Source organism: Vicia villosa, unplaced genomic scaffold, assembly GCF_029867415.1.
Source record: "Vicia villosa cultivar HV-30 ecotype Madison, WI unplaced genomic scaffold, Vvil1.0 ctg.000001F_1_1_4_unsc, whole genome shotgun sequence".
Classification (NCBI taxonomy): domain Eukaryota; kingdom Viridiplantae; phylum Streptophyta; class Magnoliopsida; order Fabales; family Fabaceae; genus Vicia; species Vicia villosa.
Window position 1 is genome coordinate 1 of NW_026704933.1, and position 16,331 is coordinate 16,331.

Genomic DNA, 16,331 nt, shown 5'->3' on the forward strand with positions numbered 1-16,331 from the left:
GTATTAACACATAGATTATAATCTAAGATTACGGTTTAAGAAAAACGGGAGAATCAATTCTTAAGGGAGAGGAACCCCACCTTCTTTTCCATAATTGTACAGGATGATGGTGAAGAGCACTATTTTCCTTCCTCCAGGCCACTTGTAAAATGATGTCCAAACTCCACAATGATAATTCTTAAAAATCTTGGAGGCCATAGCTACTTCTCTCTATGAAAGGCTTGATGATCACACTTCCTCCCATAATGATTCTCCTCCTTGAGACGTATGAATGGAAGAAGGTTAGAGAAGCTTGTTGAGAATTTTGGAAAATGAAAATAAAGGTATGAACTTTCCTCTGAATTTCCAATATAGAAAAGAGTTTGAAGATGAAACTCAAACACAACTTCTTCTTCATCAAGTGATGCTTTTAGATATGGAAATGGAGGGTGAACTTGAGTGTTTCTTGCTCTTTATCCTCTCCTTTTCACGTGAACTTGAGTCGGCTTTTAAATAATAAAGTAACAAAAGACAAAGAAAAAGTCAAAGCCAACAAGAGATTATATTTACAAATGATGATAAAAACACCCTAGCTTACAAACCAAGAGATTAAACAATCAAAGTAAAAGCCACCATAGAAAAGCAAGAGAAATCGGGATAGAACTCAATCTGAGAGAATCACCATTAACATAAATAAAATTCTCTCGTGAGACGCCAATAACACTCTAGCCCAAGAGAAAGATCAGACACTCTTAACGCTATTGAGTCTAACAAATCATATGATTTAGAAACCAAAAATAAGAATTTTACGATAAAGAATATGATTTTCTTAAATTATTTTAAAAAAATTATTTTATTTTGATGTATAGTCTTCTAATTTTATAGATAATTAATGTCATATTTTTTTAGTTAGTAAAATGGTCAAAATATTTATATTTGTGACTGTATCTATTTATAGTCAACAACAACATACAAACAAAATAAAAACTTCAATCATGTTTGTCTTATCTATTTCTTAATTTTAGTAAAATAAAATATATAAAAACAAGATCAGTCAAAACATTTCTTACAGTTTTTTTTACTCGTAAATTCCACATTTTATGATTGAGAAAATTCATTCGTTGTTTCAATTGTCCCAAAAAAACCTCTAGTATTAATAATTTTTTAGTCTATTAATGGTTTACAACATTTTGCCACCACATTTTTTTGTTGTAGTTGTTTTAAGCATATTTCCACCACATTTGTTTTGCTGTAGTGGTTTTAACCATTTTGTTACTACTTTACAAATTATTTTATATATAGTCAATTGAATTCTATCACATTTATTCAATTAAAAAAGTAGGAGAAGGCTTAGAAAGAAAAGGGAACAAGAAGGGAAAAATGAATATTCAATTGAGTATTATCGTATTAGTTTGGTTGATATTATCATTAGCTTCATATGTCACATCTCAACCCGGTGTTTTCAATATAAGAACGTATGGCATACCTAATGGAGACATAACCAATGTAAGAACACACTCTAATTTGTAACTAGTGTTGTTGATGACCACATCATTACTGCCTATGGGTTTCCATAGACGACGAACATTATTTCACAAATTTTCTATAATGATTGTTTGAAAATCTAGCATGCAAATTTTCCAGAACATGAATTTAGCATGCAAGTTATAATATCATAAAATCTTTTTTTTATATATATATAAATAAAAATATACATGAATTTAGAATAAATTTAAATGAGTTACATGTATCATTTGGTTATATGAAAACAAAATTATAAGAAAAAAAAATAGATTTTAACTTCATAATATAAAAATGGGATGAATAAGAGCTATGTTTAAGTTGTATATATCTTATGTTTTGTTCTTCATAACCTTTTTATGATTATTTTTGTTCTTAAGGCTTTGAAGAGTGCATGGAAAGAGGCTTGTGCATCAAGAATTCCAAGTAAAGTCGTGGTTCCAGCTAGTTGGTACAAGTTGCAACAAATAGATCTTGAAGGACCATGCAATGCTCCAATTGAGGTTCAAGTTCATGGGATGATTTTATCACCAAAAAACCCTTACAACCTCAATGGACAAGATCAATGGGTTAGATTTAAATATATCAATTTCCTTACTTTATCGGGTAAAGGAACATTTGATGGCCAAGGTGAAATGGCTTGGAAGAAAAATAATTGTGGAAAAAATACCAATTGCATAAGATTTGCCATGGTAAGAAAAGTACTCATTTCCAAAATAATAATCAGTATAATTTCTTATGTTTAAATTTGTTTGATTTTGATATAATATTTCGCAGAATTTTGGTTTCTTTTTCCTCAACAACTCAGTCATTAAAGACATAAACTCAAAAGACAGCAAATATTTTCATGCCAATGTTTTTGGATGCAATAATGTCACATTCGAAAACTTCAACGTTGATGCGCCCAAAGACAGTCCAAACACGGATGGAATTCACGTTGGAAGATCAACTAAAGTTAATATTATCAACTCAAACATTGCTACAGGCGATGATTGCATCTCTCTCGGAGATGGTAGCAAACACATTGTCATTCGAAACGTGACATGTGGACCAGGACATGGTATTAGTGTTGGAAGCTTAGGAAAATATGATAATGAAGAACCGGTTTTGAATCTCATTGTGAAAAATTGCACACTAAATAATACAGATAATGGTGTGAGGATCAAAACATGGCCTGGAACTTCAGTAATTTCTATTGCATCTCATTTGCATTTCGAAGATATTGTAATGGTTAATGTTAGCAATCCTGTTATTATTGATCAAGAGTATTGCCCTTGGAATCAGTGTTCAAAAAAGGTATTTCTTCAACTAAATATTACTTTTCTATGCAATTTCATACTAAGAAATTATTAATTTAATTATAATATTATAATAAATATAATAAAACTGGGAATTGATATCTACACCCTGCATAATAAAATGTAAATTTTCATTGACTTTTGACCATTCAATGAACATAATGTTCATATAAGTTCTATCTTGTAATATTATATGCATATACTCAAAGTCATTGTATTGATTTTAATATTTTTTGACTGGGTAATATTAATTTTAATTATTCACACAAATGAACAATTCCATAATCCGTCTCTAATTAGGTATTTTTCCTCTTGAATTGTTTTAGAGTCCATCAAAAATAAAAATAAGGAAAGTGCTCTTCAAAAACATTAGAGGAACTTCTGCAACTCAAGAAGGAGTGACTATGATTTGTAGTCAGGGTGTCCCATGTGAACGCGTGGTACTCAATGATGTAGATCTACATTTCAATGGGTCTAAAGTATCTGCTAAGTGTTCAAATGTAAAGCCAAAAATTCGTAGAAAAGCACCTATTTGTAAATATTATTGATAAAGTCCCTTTCATTTGACAACTTCTAATTAATTTTTCTCCTTTTTCAAACATTTATTCAGATTTTTGTAATCAAATCTCTTTAGATCAAACTTATAAAAAAAAATCATGACATTAATTAAGCTATGTATTTTTTTATTACATTTTTAAAAGCAAATGAGAATAAAACTTATAACATGTCATTAATCAAAATGTGCTAAATATAATATGGTATTTTTTTTCATTAGTTAGAAGTTAGTTAAAATGTGGCCATACTAAACGTAACACTAGAGTTATTATTGTTGGAGAATCTGAGAAAGTTGAGAGCAACAACAAAATTAAATACTCCAAGACCACAAGGTAAGAAAATGTCACATTTCCATTAAAAAAATCTTAATACATCTGATATATGAATTACCTCTCTTGTAAATTAAACATTATATTCATTCATGTGCGTTTATGGACAATATGAGACTCAATCATTCACACTTGAACCCAACAATTATAATGGAAAACTTTAATCCGCCAATTATAATGGATAGATAATAATTTTTACAATGACTAAAAATGACGCAAGTGTAGTTGAGGGAGTTTCCCTTAATCCATTTCCATGATTACGGTTCTAAGTTCAGATAATGAAAATCTTCTTTATTATGGAGGATCTAAGTATAGCCACTATTAGTACTGAAAGATCCACTTATTTGATCAGATCAAATGAATAGATCTTTTGTATTAGGATTGAACTAATACGTGTGGTAATGATCATAATTATTATATTATGAGGGAGTTGAGTATACAAGTAATAGATGTGGGGCGATGTCGTTGAGTAAAAATCTTTAAAAGATAAATTTATGTCATGGATGTGAACATACTTAACAAGAGTATCTATGGACCAAGAAGAAGAAGTCGGGAAGGTTGTGTTAGCATTTCTAGTGAATTGAACTTCCATGCCACCTTGGGCATATGATTTTTTTCCAGCCAACCAAATGAATACCATGTGTGTTCATTCCCTTCCAAATAAACTTATCAGTCACATGATCAATAGTGTAACATATGTTATGAGGGAGCCAAGTGGTTTGAATGTAGTAAAAGGGAATAAAAGTAAGAACTAATGTAACAAGGATTAATCTACCTAGCTTGTTGAGAAACAAGTATTTTCAAAAGCCATTCATGTTTAAATTTTTGCATAATAAAGTTAAAGCCATATCTTTTGATTCTACTTATAAAAATATGAAAACTAGGGTGTTTATCCATAGAAGTAGTACTTCGAATGCCTCAAATTGTAGTCATTTGATTGATTTTTGTCTAAGTTAAGTATCTTATATGTACGAGATTGCGAAGTAAAATTTACCTTTAAAATATTTGGCTTTTTTTAGTTTTTGTTTGTCTTTAAATTGTTTTTTATTAAACCTTAGATCAATAGCTCACACCCATTTACCTTAACTAACACATACTAGTTGAACTATCCCAATCACTCATAATATATACTTTATTAATTAATAATTATTTTTTCAAAATAAAAAATAAAATTATTTAGGCATATACATAAATAAAAAATATAAAAATAAAAATAATTTATTTAAATCATTTAAGATTAATATTCTTTCTTTTAATCTGTGTGTCAAAATATTAATTATTTAGGGTTGTGCGTCAGTAAATATTTTTCAATATGATAAAGTGTGTTTCTTATTAAAATGTAAGTCTCTTGAAGTGAACTATTATGTTAGAGAGAATACAAAATATTAATTATTTACTATATATTTTAGAAAATAAATTATATTTTTATATTTTAATTTTTACTTCAAAATAAAAATTATTATTTGCAATGCCCCACATTATTTCTAAGCATTTGTTTATCGTGAAACAAAAATAAAATTATCTCTAATTATTTAAGTTCCTAAGTTAGAAGCTTGAGGACTCATTTGGAATTTTAGTGGAACTTAAGGGCATTTGTTTCTTTGCCCCAAGAGGAGTATAAGGATCAAAATTGTGAGAATTTCGTCATTTTTCAAATTCAATTTCATAAATAGAGAGGGAGGGAGTTAAGAGAATGAGGAGCTTGTGCGAAGAAGAGGAAGAAGTCAAGTTTTTGCCCGTAGTGTCAAAGAAAATAAGTCATTTTGTTTAGGAGAAAGGATGAAGAATCATCTTTCCTCTTCATCTTCATCAAATTCTGAACTTCACTTGAAGTTGAGGTTCTTTTAGGCAATGATCTTGGATAGTGCACTAGGGTTAATTGCATGTGGGATCGATAATTAATTGCATGTGGGACCGAAATGCCTTATTAAGGGCCAGCTATAAAATTTTCTAACTAGAAATTTTGATCACCTAGAAAATTGCATATATGGAGTTAAGAAACATCGATTGAGACACGATCAGTTGTGTTAGGAAGTTAACGCATAAAGTTATACCATAGTAGTGTTTTTTTTACCATTAGGTTTAAAGCCTAATTAGCGGTGCTCAAATGTTTTGTGATTGATCTTATGAGTTAGTCTCAAAATACTAACATATTTTAATAGCTAATGGTCAAGGGACTTATATCTCGATTTTTGTCGGTGATCATATGAGCTAGTGTCGGAATATTGACATTTTAACAGCTAATGATCAAGGGACTCATGTCTCGATTTTATGATTGATCATACGACTAGTGTTGAAGTAAGAATTTTGAGATAAAGAATATGATATTTTTAATTTATTACAAAACAATTTATTTTATTTTGACTTTTAGTCTTCAAATTCGTTTTTGTCTACTCATTAAATCTTTATTATTAAATCCCAATTTGTGCCATTTTGTAATTGTATAAGTAAATAGTTAATAACTAATTATTTTTTATTTATGTTTTGGTTGCAAAAATATTCTACTATGTCTAATTATTATTAAAAAATGAGAGTACATTTCTTATATTTATATGGTTTACAGTAACACATGAACAAAATTAACATTGCAATTGTGTTTGCCTTATATTTTTTCTAGATTTAGTAATAAGATATATGGAGGAGAACCATAAGCCTTCCTCTACTAGGGTTTACATTTGCAAACCACAAGAACCAAACTGAAGAAGATGACTTGAAGGATCCCAATACTAAAACGGTCAAAGGTTGCCAATCATACCTTTGGTATATGATGATTTAGGGTATGAGCATACTGATGAAAATACTAATAGGGAGACTATTGTAACACCCCTTTTCTAAACCCCAAATATAACAAATATTCATAGTGTAATAGCATGCATAAAATAAAAAGGGCATCACATGTTGTTTTCACCGCAATGAAAACCCAAAACAAACATACCAAACATGCACTAATCATATTGTAACACAATTAAATATCTCATGCTCCCAAATAATATGCATATCGCACACGGAATAAGAATTGTTATCAAACAATTTCAATGAATATATCCCATACTATATCCATCTACCAAACTCAAATAACATATTCAATTATGCTAAACCAAATCAAAATCTAGGCAACATAGTCGTTAACAACATATCCAAAGTTTCGCTCAAATACAAACAAGATAGAAATATCCAAACATAAGCATAAGTTCAAATGAAATTTCCCCCCAAGTGTTACATGATCAGAGCATATTACTCGCTACCTAATCAAACAACAAACTCATAAGCTCCTCGGCTAAATCCTCGGACAAGCTCACTACTCGTCGGAACCTGCACGATGTCACGATGAACATCATTCAAACAGAAAGGTGAGAATTCAAATTATTATAGATAAACATAATAATGGGAAATGCAAAACACAATAAGAATACATTTCACAAATTCATCACTCTTCTCAAAACATGCATTCAAATACTATATATCAAGTTTCACGCAAAGCAACTCACATTGATTCAAAATAATCACATAACACATAATGTGACTCGAATGTAATAATGTGACTCAATGCATGTGGTACCATATATGAACCCGAAGTTTCACCACTTTCCGATTCCATTTCTAAAATCCAAGCCACACTTCCGATCCGGACAACACCAAAGCCACAATTGTGAACCCAAAGTTTCACCGCCTATGTTTCAAAGCCAACCATTGTGAACCCAAAGTTTCACCGCCTATGTTTCAAAGCCAACCATGCATGCATGTACAACTATCACCAAACATATGCAATTAAGATTATCATACAATCTTAACATACCGCATACCACAATAATTCACACAATGAATTATCCACCAATTGTACACAACACACATGTCAAATAACAATCACAACAATTTACAACAGCTAGCATATATTCAATCACACTCATCATGAATATCATACCACATATCACGCCAACCATTGCCATTCATCATTTCCCAATTTGTAGCATTCATAAAGATAAGTACTTGGTATTCATACAACAACACCATACTTAATTCACCTAGTGTTAATCAATCCTATTATATCATATAGAACATCAAGTTAGCTTCCTAATGCTTTGAACGGCACATAAAATGGAGCTATGGATCAAAAGTTATGAACATTTGAAAATTTTCAAAAGCAGTACATATTCGCCCGGCGCACACATTGGCTCACCGGGCGCTCTGTGGCAGAAACTTGCCACCCTCTCGCCCGCTACACTCGCCCGGCGAAGGCATGTAGGTGCTCGCTCGCCCGGCGAAGTAATCCGTTCGCCCGACGCTTCGCACCACAAATAGAAAAATACTGATGCGTTTTCAGCATTCCATCACCAAACCAAATTCGATTTTATCTCAACAAAACTTAATCCAACAGCAAATTATCACATATTATGGCTTCCTATTCATCTTTCTAGATATGGGCCATCCATACAACACATTGAACATGAACAAATCACAAAATCTCATTGATTTAACATAAACCCTAACATTTTCCAAATCTATGAAATTGAGAAAGTAAGAGATCATACACAAAGCATACACACAAAATTACCCAATCATATAAACCTATGATAATTTGGATTCTAACCCTTACCTCAAGTTAATCTCCTTCTATCTTCAAGAATCTCACAATCCTCTTCTCTTCTCCTCTCTCTTCTATTCTTCTTACCAAAGTTATGAAAATGAAAGAATGACCTAACTCTTTCCTACTATTTGTTTTCTCTAATTTGGGCTTAACCCGTAATTTCACCTAGTGTCTTATTTATACCACTTAGGCCCAATAACATATTATCTCATAATATTTACTAATAGTTCAATTAATCCAATTAACACAAAACCCCAATTAAATAAATATCACACCAATTAATTAAATAAACTAAATAATTAATAAAAACACCAAATTAACTAATTAATAAAATTGGGATGTTACAACTATCATGTATAAGGATATGGTGATAGGAGAGAAGATGCAGGAAACGATAGAAACAACGTAACATAATTTATTAAATGAATGATTTAATGGTGGAAGCGACATGAATGGAGTGTTGGAGATCGAAGAGGATAAATTTAGGGAGTATGATCCCAAAATTCATACTCTTGGATACGTAGTTCAGAAGTATCACAAAGTCGTGGAGCCGAGGTGTTATAGTAAAAATTCTGCAGAGAATAATAGGTTATAAGGTCGTTCAAAACAGACTCCATCATATGTTGGTTAGAAGAAGAGTTCAAAATATAGTGGATCTAGGGAAATAATACTACCTAGTCATTGTTACAAGTAAAGAGGATCAACATTCATCTTTAATGGAAGGTTTATGGTTAATATGTGATCAGTACCTTTTGTAAGGGAATGTAGCATCAATTTTTGTCCTTCAGGTGATGTTATCGAACAAATTATTGTATGGGCCAAGATCTCTAGATTACCAATAAAGTATTATGACGATTCAGTCCTTACTTTCATTGGTTATTGCATAGGTACGAAGGTCAAAGTCGATAAAAATAAACTCACAAGGGATAGAGGTAAGTATGTTGGGTTGAGCATTCAAGTTGATATGAATAAACATCTTTTGGAAACAATCTCTATCAAAGGCATACACTATAAGGTAGAGTGTGAAGCATTATATCCTTTATGCCTAACTTGTAGTAGTTTGGACGCTACATAGAAGGATGTGCGGAAAAAAGAGAATATATGATATAGAGGAGTGGAGTAGAAGAGGAGGGAGGAAGTGTGAGGGGAGGAGGTAAGGAGAAAATAGCAACAGAAACTACAGGACCATGGATTGTAGTTCAAAAGACGGGGAGACAATGAAAACACAAACAAGAAATTGGGAACGACAAAAAACGACAAATGGGAAAGGAGCTCCAGTGGATAAAGGTGCAATCAATGCAAGTGAGCAAATTAACAGATCCCGATTTATTTTTCTTAACAAGGAAAACATTAATTTTATTATTGATGAGCAAGATCCTACCATTGAGGAAAGTAATGTAAAAGAAAAACACATGCAAGTGTGTTGGCGAGGAGGACAATATGAAAATTTTGAATAACATAATAGAAGTGAAACACATGATTCTATAGAAAAATAAAAAAGTAATAGTGAAAATTTGGTGTAAGAGTGAAATGTGGAGAAGGAGCCTTTTTCTATGATGTTTCTCTCTGAGATATGTGCTCCATTTATTTAGTAGATCATGCAGGGATTCTCTATAGTAGGATTGTTAGAGTGTAGTATTCTTCTTTTGTTTTGGGCTTAGGCCCTCTTGGATAAAAAAGAAATGTATAGAAATAAGCTCAACCAAATCATTTCTTCCATTTTTTTACTTTCAAATTCCACGTTTTAGGATTGAGAAAATTCGTTAAGGCCAAATTGTTTCAATTGTCCCTCCAATAAACCCTCTAAGATTAATGTTCATTTAGCCTATTTATGATTTACATCATTTTTCCACCATATTTTTGTTGTAGTTGTTTTAAACATTTTTCTACAATTTCTTTTGGTATAGTGGTTTTAAACATTTTTTAACTACATTACAAATTATATTATATATACGCAGTTGAATTATATCACATTAATTTAATTAAGGATGTTGGAAAAGGCTTAGAAGACAATAGAACTAGAAATGGTGGAATGAATTTTCAATTGAGTATTACCATATTAGTTTGGTTGATAATGTCATTAGCATTATATGTCACATCTTAACCTGGAGTTTTCTATACAAGACAATATGACACACCTAATGAAGAATAACCAACGTAAGATCATACCATGTTTTATAACTAGTTTTACAGATGAGAGATGGTGGAATATAATTGAAAGCTAAGAATCACTCGTATAACTGCTTCATCTGCTGAAAAGCCTTAGCAAAAATCAGACGCTCATAGCGTAACACCCTAAACCCCGAATCTTAATTTAAAAGAATAATCAACACTTTAGGATGTTACTAAAAAAACATCCATATATCTCAATCAATTCACATACTCCCAACGGAATTTCAAATAATAACATAACTTCATTAATCTCTTCAACTGAAATTCTTAATGAAAATAACATGATCCAAAATCATTAACTCAAAAACAAATAAAATGCATTGTTCCTGATGTTACATATCAGAGCATAACCAAACTAAATTGAAATAAACAATAAAATAACGAAGAAAGCTCCAAAATCCATCTTCCAAATCTCAGTGGAACTTACTCCTCTTGAGTATTTGTACAACATTATATCGAGCAACACAAAACAAACAAGAAAAGGGTGAGAATACACTTTAATATATTAATAGTGTAAAAGAATGCAAGGATAGATTATCACATAAACAATGACACACATTCATTTACACAACAACACACAAGTATGATCAACTTCACATAGCCTTTATGTATGCATCACAACTCGACTCTATGCATGTGGTATTAGTTGGACATCAGAGATTTGTTACTGATTTCGTCCACTCAACAATGGTTTTGTGTGAGATTTTGGATCGAACTCTAGTAACTCGACAAGGATATTTTATTGGTTTGACATAGTTTAAACATGTTGTCGAAGTTTGTTCACATGTTGATGTCGAAGTTATGTATGTTGTAGTCAAAAATTATTCTAGCATCAGTAGTCGATAATGCTAGGATTGTTAGCATGTCAAATTCGGAATATTTGTTTAGCCCAAATGTTTAAGTTAGCTTGTAGCTTGAGTTAGCTTAGTAGTCTATAAATAGACTAGTTCTATCAGGTTGTTGAGAGAGGTTGATTGTTATTATTCACTTGTAATCTGTAAACCCTAATAGAGAAAGTGAATAGAAAAACAATTACAACCAAGCTTAATATTTCTTCTTCTTCTTCTCTCTTAATTTTTACATTAGTCATGGCACTACCATAATGGATTAAGACAACATGCATTGGTTTTTCTAAAAAGGAAATCTCTACTATTAATCATCTCAACTTTTCTAATTCTTTGGTACCGATTGTAAGAGATATCATTTATGAATCTATAGTGGATTAAACAAGAATCATTTATTTCTTAAACTTCAATGAGACCGATCCTCCATCTATTTTGAAGATTTAATCTCTATTTGCTTTGGAATCATCTGATAAGATGAGCGAGGTAATTTTCATACTGTAACTTGAGGTTTAGGATCCTCTTAAGGTACCTCATGATTTTGTAAATAGTATACCAATTCTTTATACTAAGTCTATTGATAAACCTGCACAACGATCCTATGATATAAACAATATTGGGTATAGCACAATCAAAAGCATACCCGACAGTTCTAATGATGCTTGTATATTCATATTGTCAAATGTTAGCACCAGTGTTCTTGAAGAATTTAACACTTGTATTATATGCAGTGAGAGCATATTTATAATGAAAGTATTTATATTTATGACTTGGAGAAGGCGTTTGATATAGTGCCTAGAGATATTTTGTAGAAAATCCTAGAGAATAAAGGGGTTAAGATTGCATATATTCGAGCTATACAAGATATGCATGAAACGGTATTGACTAATGTGTGGATACAGGGTGGAGAAGTAGAAGATATTCCTATTACAATAGGTTTCGATCAAGATTCAACCTAAGTACATATCATTTTACTTTAATTTTGGATGTACTCATGGAACACATCCAAGAGCTAGCACCGAGATGCATGTTTCTTGCACATGATACAGTCTTACTTGGAGAGTCGCAAGAGGAATAGAAATGAAAGGTTAAAGACTTGGGAACAATTGTAGAAATACATTGCTTTCGCATGACTAGAAGTAAGACAGGGTATACAAAATGTTAGTTCAGCAAAAAGATTAGTGTTTCTAATGTAAAGGTGAAAGGTTGGTACTTTATCATCTCAGAAGTCACGGGGTTTAAATATATCAGCCTAGTAATATAAAATGATTGAAAAAAGACGGGAATATAAACCATTGAATTCAACCCGAGTGGTTGAAATAGAAGAAAACCTCATGTATTTTATCTGTCATAAAGATACCATTAAAGACAAAAATGTTGGACGATTAAAAATCAACACGAGAATAAAGTAAGACTAGAAGAGATGAGGATGTTGTAATTTATGTGCGATAAGACTAGACGATAATATTATAAATGATAATATCAGAGAGGGTGTTGGGATAACACTTATAGTTGAAAAGACAGTGGAAATAGACTTAGATGATTTCGACCTGTAGATACAAGGCCAGTAGATTATGTGGTAAGGAGAACATATCACTGGGGAGGAGTCAAACTACTAGATTTAGAGGAAGATCTAGAAAAAACTATAAATGAAGTTATTAAGAAAGATCTCGAGATTAACAATTTGGATAAAAGTATGGTACTTGTTATGGGTCGGCCCTAAAGCCTTAAGTTTGGAGAGGCCCAATTCCTGTCATCTCATAAATCTTATTATTGGAATAAAAACATGTACGATTGTTTCACTCATAACTTACTTTGTTTTCATTATTCAAAACTGACTTGGGCGTTGGAGTGCTAACCTTGTAGGTCCACCACCGCACTAGGGTAGTGTGCCTCACCTCGTCGTGAAGTTGCACCAATCATTTTGGTTCCAACACAGAACAATGACTTTGTTTGTGGGAGCATTACTAGATATAACATTATGGTGTAAATTGATCCATGTAGGCATGTAGCCGACCCCACTTAGTGGGATAAGACATTGTTGTTGTAATATCTTTTCAGCTACGTAAGACTGATCCAAAAAAATTCCTTTATGTGGCCTAATCATCTTATACGAAGGATTACAATCATTTCTCTAAGGTCTTTCATATCGAAACAATTACACAACAACGATTTCATATTATCTACGATATGAATGTTAGAAACAAATATGTACAAATGTCATTTTAAAACTTGTAGTCAATATGATTGTCACACTCAATTATAACTTGCTCAGCCACTATTAATTGATATGTCACTCAATCAAGACCGATAGTTTGGAATGAAATGGCAATTTTAAATTTTATTATCTTTTTAAAAAAATTAGTTTCTAGTATTAAAAAAATAGAATTAATACCAATGAAATAGGATTAATTTCATTGACATCGCTCCCTCCGTTGCCAAAACTTCTATACCCAACCCAAAAAGACTATCTCAACTTTATGAACACTCCGAAAGATGGGAAAGTTGTCAAATCCCAATTTTAAAGAATTTGTATCCACAATTCAACTTTAGCACATGCTTGTTCCTAAGTTTTTTCAATTAAATATCCACATTTGAACTTTATCACGAGTTTTCACAATTCCAACATTAACATGTTCCAAATGTTTGAGGTAACAACCTATTATACATAAACATGCAATATTAGCCATTACTAAGTACAATTGTTTTTTTGCTTGATCCACCCCATAGGTATTGCATTTTGTGTTAGCCCAAAATTCGAGCCTGCTTTAATTCATTCTTGCATGTTTTTTCGTTCATGCCAAAAAAAAAAAAAAAAGAAATTTAGCTAAGAGAAGAGATAAACATGAAACTAAAGTACATTGGTTATCAAACCAATACCAATATCAGCAAAATCAAAATAACAATGTTAACATCACTATATTTAAAAATTTCCATCTTTGAAAGCATTTTGCAGCATCACATGTGTAATGGGGTCTCTCTTCACCTTCCATTTCTTGAACTGTTTTGCAGCAGCTTTCAATGCCCTGCCCCATTGCTGGATCATATAGCAACCACAAGTTATTACCAACAAATTTTGATGAATACCCACTTTCAGATTTCTAAACTATATTACAAATAAACAAATACAACAAAGAAATACCTTATTATTGATGATGGGGTTCCAAGCACATTTGACCCTTGAAGGTGTTGGTGAGAAGTCAGAACCCATCTTCTTGCTTTCATTAACTTTCTTAATGAAACTCAATTTGAGATTGAAGGAACTAGAACTGAATTTCTTTCTAACCTTAGAACCAACCTTGTTGACACTGCATCTAGCTCCTAAGGCCAAATCATAGGAAAGTTTCTTCGGAGTGATGAGATCCAAATCCATGGGAGAGTAGGGTCTAGGAACCAAAGGGGACCAGATTGTGCTTTGAGAGTAGTCAAAGTCATAAGCAGAGTTGTCTGGGAATTTGCAGAGAAGCTCTAAGGACATGAATGGCTCTAAATACTCGACAACCTTTGTAGTGTTCAGCAACAATGGTTGTTGTTCTTCTTCTTCTTCTGGTACTTGTGGTACCTCTATTTGTTGTTCTTTTGCGGATTTCATTGCCGAATCAGAGTGACCGTTTGGTTAGTTACTTTTTTCTAAACACTCTGTTTTGGTTGGATTGGGGCTGCATTGTAGAATAGAAAAGGTGGAGAGAGAAATAAACGACAAGAAAAGTAGCCGTTGTCGCAATTTGTAAAACAAATTTGTATTATCCTAAAGTGTCTATCATAAAAATCAAATTTTGTTAAAAGATCATAAGATAACTATTTTTAGTACAAACATGCATTTATTATTAATATTAATAGATTAAGGGAAATACTAGTGTGTTTGAAAACTATTTAATTGATTAAAGTGTTAAATTTTTTAAAAATATGTGCATATTCAATGTATTGAAAATGCATTGAAAATTGAAATCATAATTTTAGTAAAGAATACTTTCTTTATTTAGTACTTTAAAAAGTGTCATGAAGACACTCGTTAGTAAGACCCATAAATTAACATATAAAAACATTTTATATTAAATTTATACAAATTCAAGTATGTGGGAATAATTCATCTGATATTTATTGGTTGTCACAAAATAATACGAACAGTTGGTACAACATCAACCATTACCAACTGCATTTTTTAATATTTTTTTGTAGTGTACTACTATAAATTAATTATATAAATTAACAACTAGTATAAATTATATGAATTGTGTATTTAATTTACGGGTGGTGATATTTAGTAAAAAAATAAAATTTAGAAGAAGGAAAGAATGATGACTACTTGTTGTATAATTAGTTAGTCAAATGATACGGAAACGTAGAAGAGTGGGAAAATAAATTTTGTATTATTTGGTTTTAACTTGGCGTACTAAAAAGTATTTTTGATAATTTATATATACATTTTTTATGTAAACATATTAATAAATATATTCAATAATGTATTGTCACATTATTTATGTTTATAATATGTAAAAAAATTATATTGACAATTTATTTATATAATTTAGATGTTTAGTTTAAGAAATAATTAGACTATTTTTTTTTCTAATTATGAAAATACAAACATCTTTTCAAAAGTACTAATTTTTTAAATTTATATTATCTTAGAGAAAAATGATATGCACAAAAAGTATAAATTTATTTTATACCAATCAAATCAATAATGATTCTAAGAAGATTTTAAATTATTTATATAATATAATAAAATAATATATTTCTATTAGATGATTTTACGTGTTTAGTTTATCTGTATTAAACTTAATATCTTATTTTATGTTATTTTATATTCATAATAATTATAGATCCGATGATTTTTTACTATCAATATGTGTATAGAATGAATAAATTTAATTAATAGTTTACTTGAAAAATCAACATTAAAAAGAACTAGGCAAAAAAAGGTTAACATTCTTTTTAACTCCTATTTATTTATTGTTCATTTATAAAGCGAGGAGGTTTTGAAAACTTTTTTTTTGTTTGGAATTATTTTTCTTTTGCGTCTTAATCTCTCCCCCGTGACTCTCTG

The 16,331-nt window shown here is 30.9% G+C and overlaps 2 protein-coding genes across 2 annotated transcripts; one reads left to right on the forward strand and one right to left on the reverse strand.

Moving 5' to 3' along the window:
* The first annotated feature begins 1,359 nt into the window (after window positions 1-1,359).
* LOC131621311 (polygalacturonase-like) lies at window positions 1,360-3,346 on the forward strand. Its single transcript, XM_058892356.1, has 4 exons — window positions 1,360-1,485; window positions 1,881-2,192; window positions 2,278-2,796; window positions 3,125-3,346. Exons 1-4 carry the CDS (start codon window positions 1,360-1,362, stop codon window positions 3,344-3,346), a joined length of 1,179 nt encoding a protein of 392 aa, XP_058748339.1.
* A 10,528-nt stretch (window positions 3,347-13,874) lies between these two features.
* Window positions 13,875-14,923, reverse strand: LOC131621312 (uncharacterized). Its single transcript, XM_058892357.1, has 2 exons — window positions 14,424-14,923; window positions 13,875-14,318 (listed from the first exon to the last, which is right to left on the reverse strand). Exons 1-2 carry the CDS (start codon window positions 14,871-14,873, stop codon window positions 14,205-14,207), a joined length of 564 nt encoding a protein of 187 aa, XP_058748340.1. The 5' UTR covers window positions 14,874-14,923; the 3' UTR covers window positions 13,875-14,204.
* Window positions 14,924-16,331: the final 1,408 nt, after the last annotated feature.

What these genes read in the sequence shown, in the direction of transcription:
- LOC131621311 (XM_058892356.1), top strand. Translation starts at nt 1,360, where the DNA reads ATGAATATTCAATTGAGTATTATCGTATTAGTTTGGTTGATATTATCA. An exon ending in ATTGCATAAGATTTGCCATG is followed by an intron (nt 2,193 to 2,277) that starts GTAAGAAAAGTA and finishes AATATTTCGCAG; the next exon opens with AATTTTGGTTTCTTTTTCCT. An exon ending in GGAATCAGTGTTCAAAAAAG is followed by an intron (nt 2,797 to 3,124) that starts GTATTTCTTCAA and finishes GAATTGTTTTAG; the next exon opens with AGTCCATCAAAAATAAAAAT.
- LOC131621312 (XM_058892357.1), bottom strand. Translation starts at nt 14,873, where the DNA reads ATGAAATCCGCAAAAGAACAACAAATAGAGGTACCACAAGTACCAGAA. An exon ending in ACCCCATCATCAATAATAAG is followed by an intron (nt 14,319 to 14,423) that starts GTATTTCTTTGT and finishes TATATGATCCAG; the next exon opens with CAATGGGGCAGGGCATTGAA.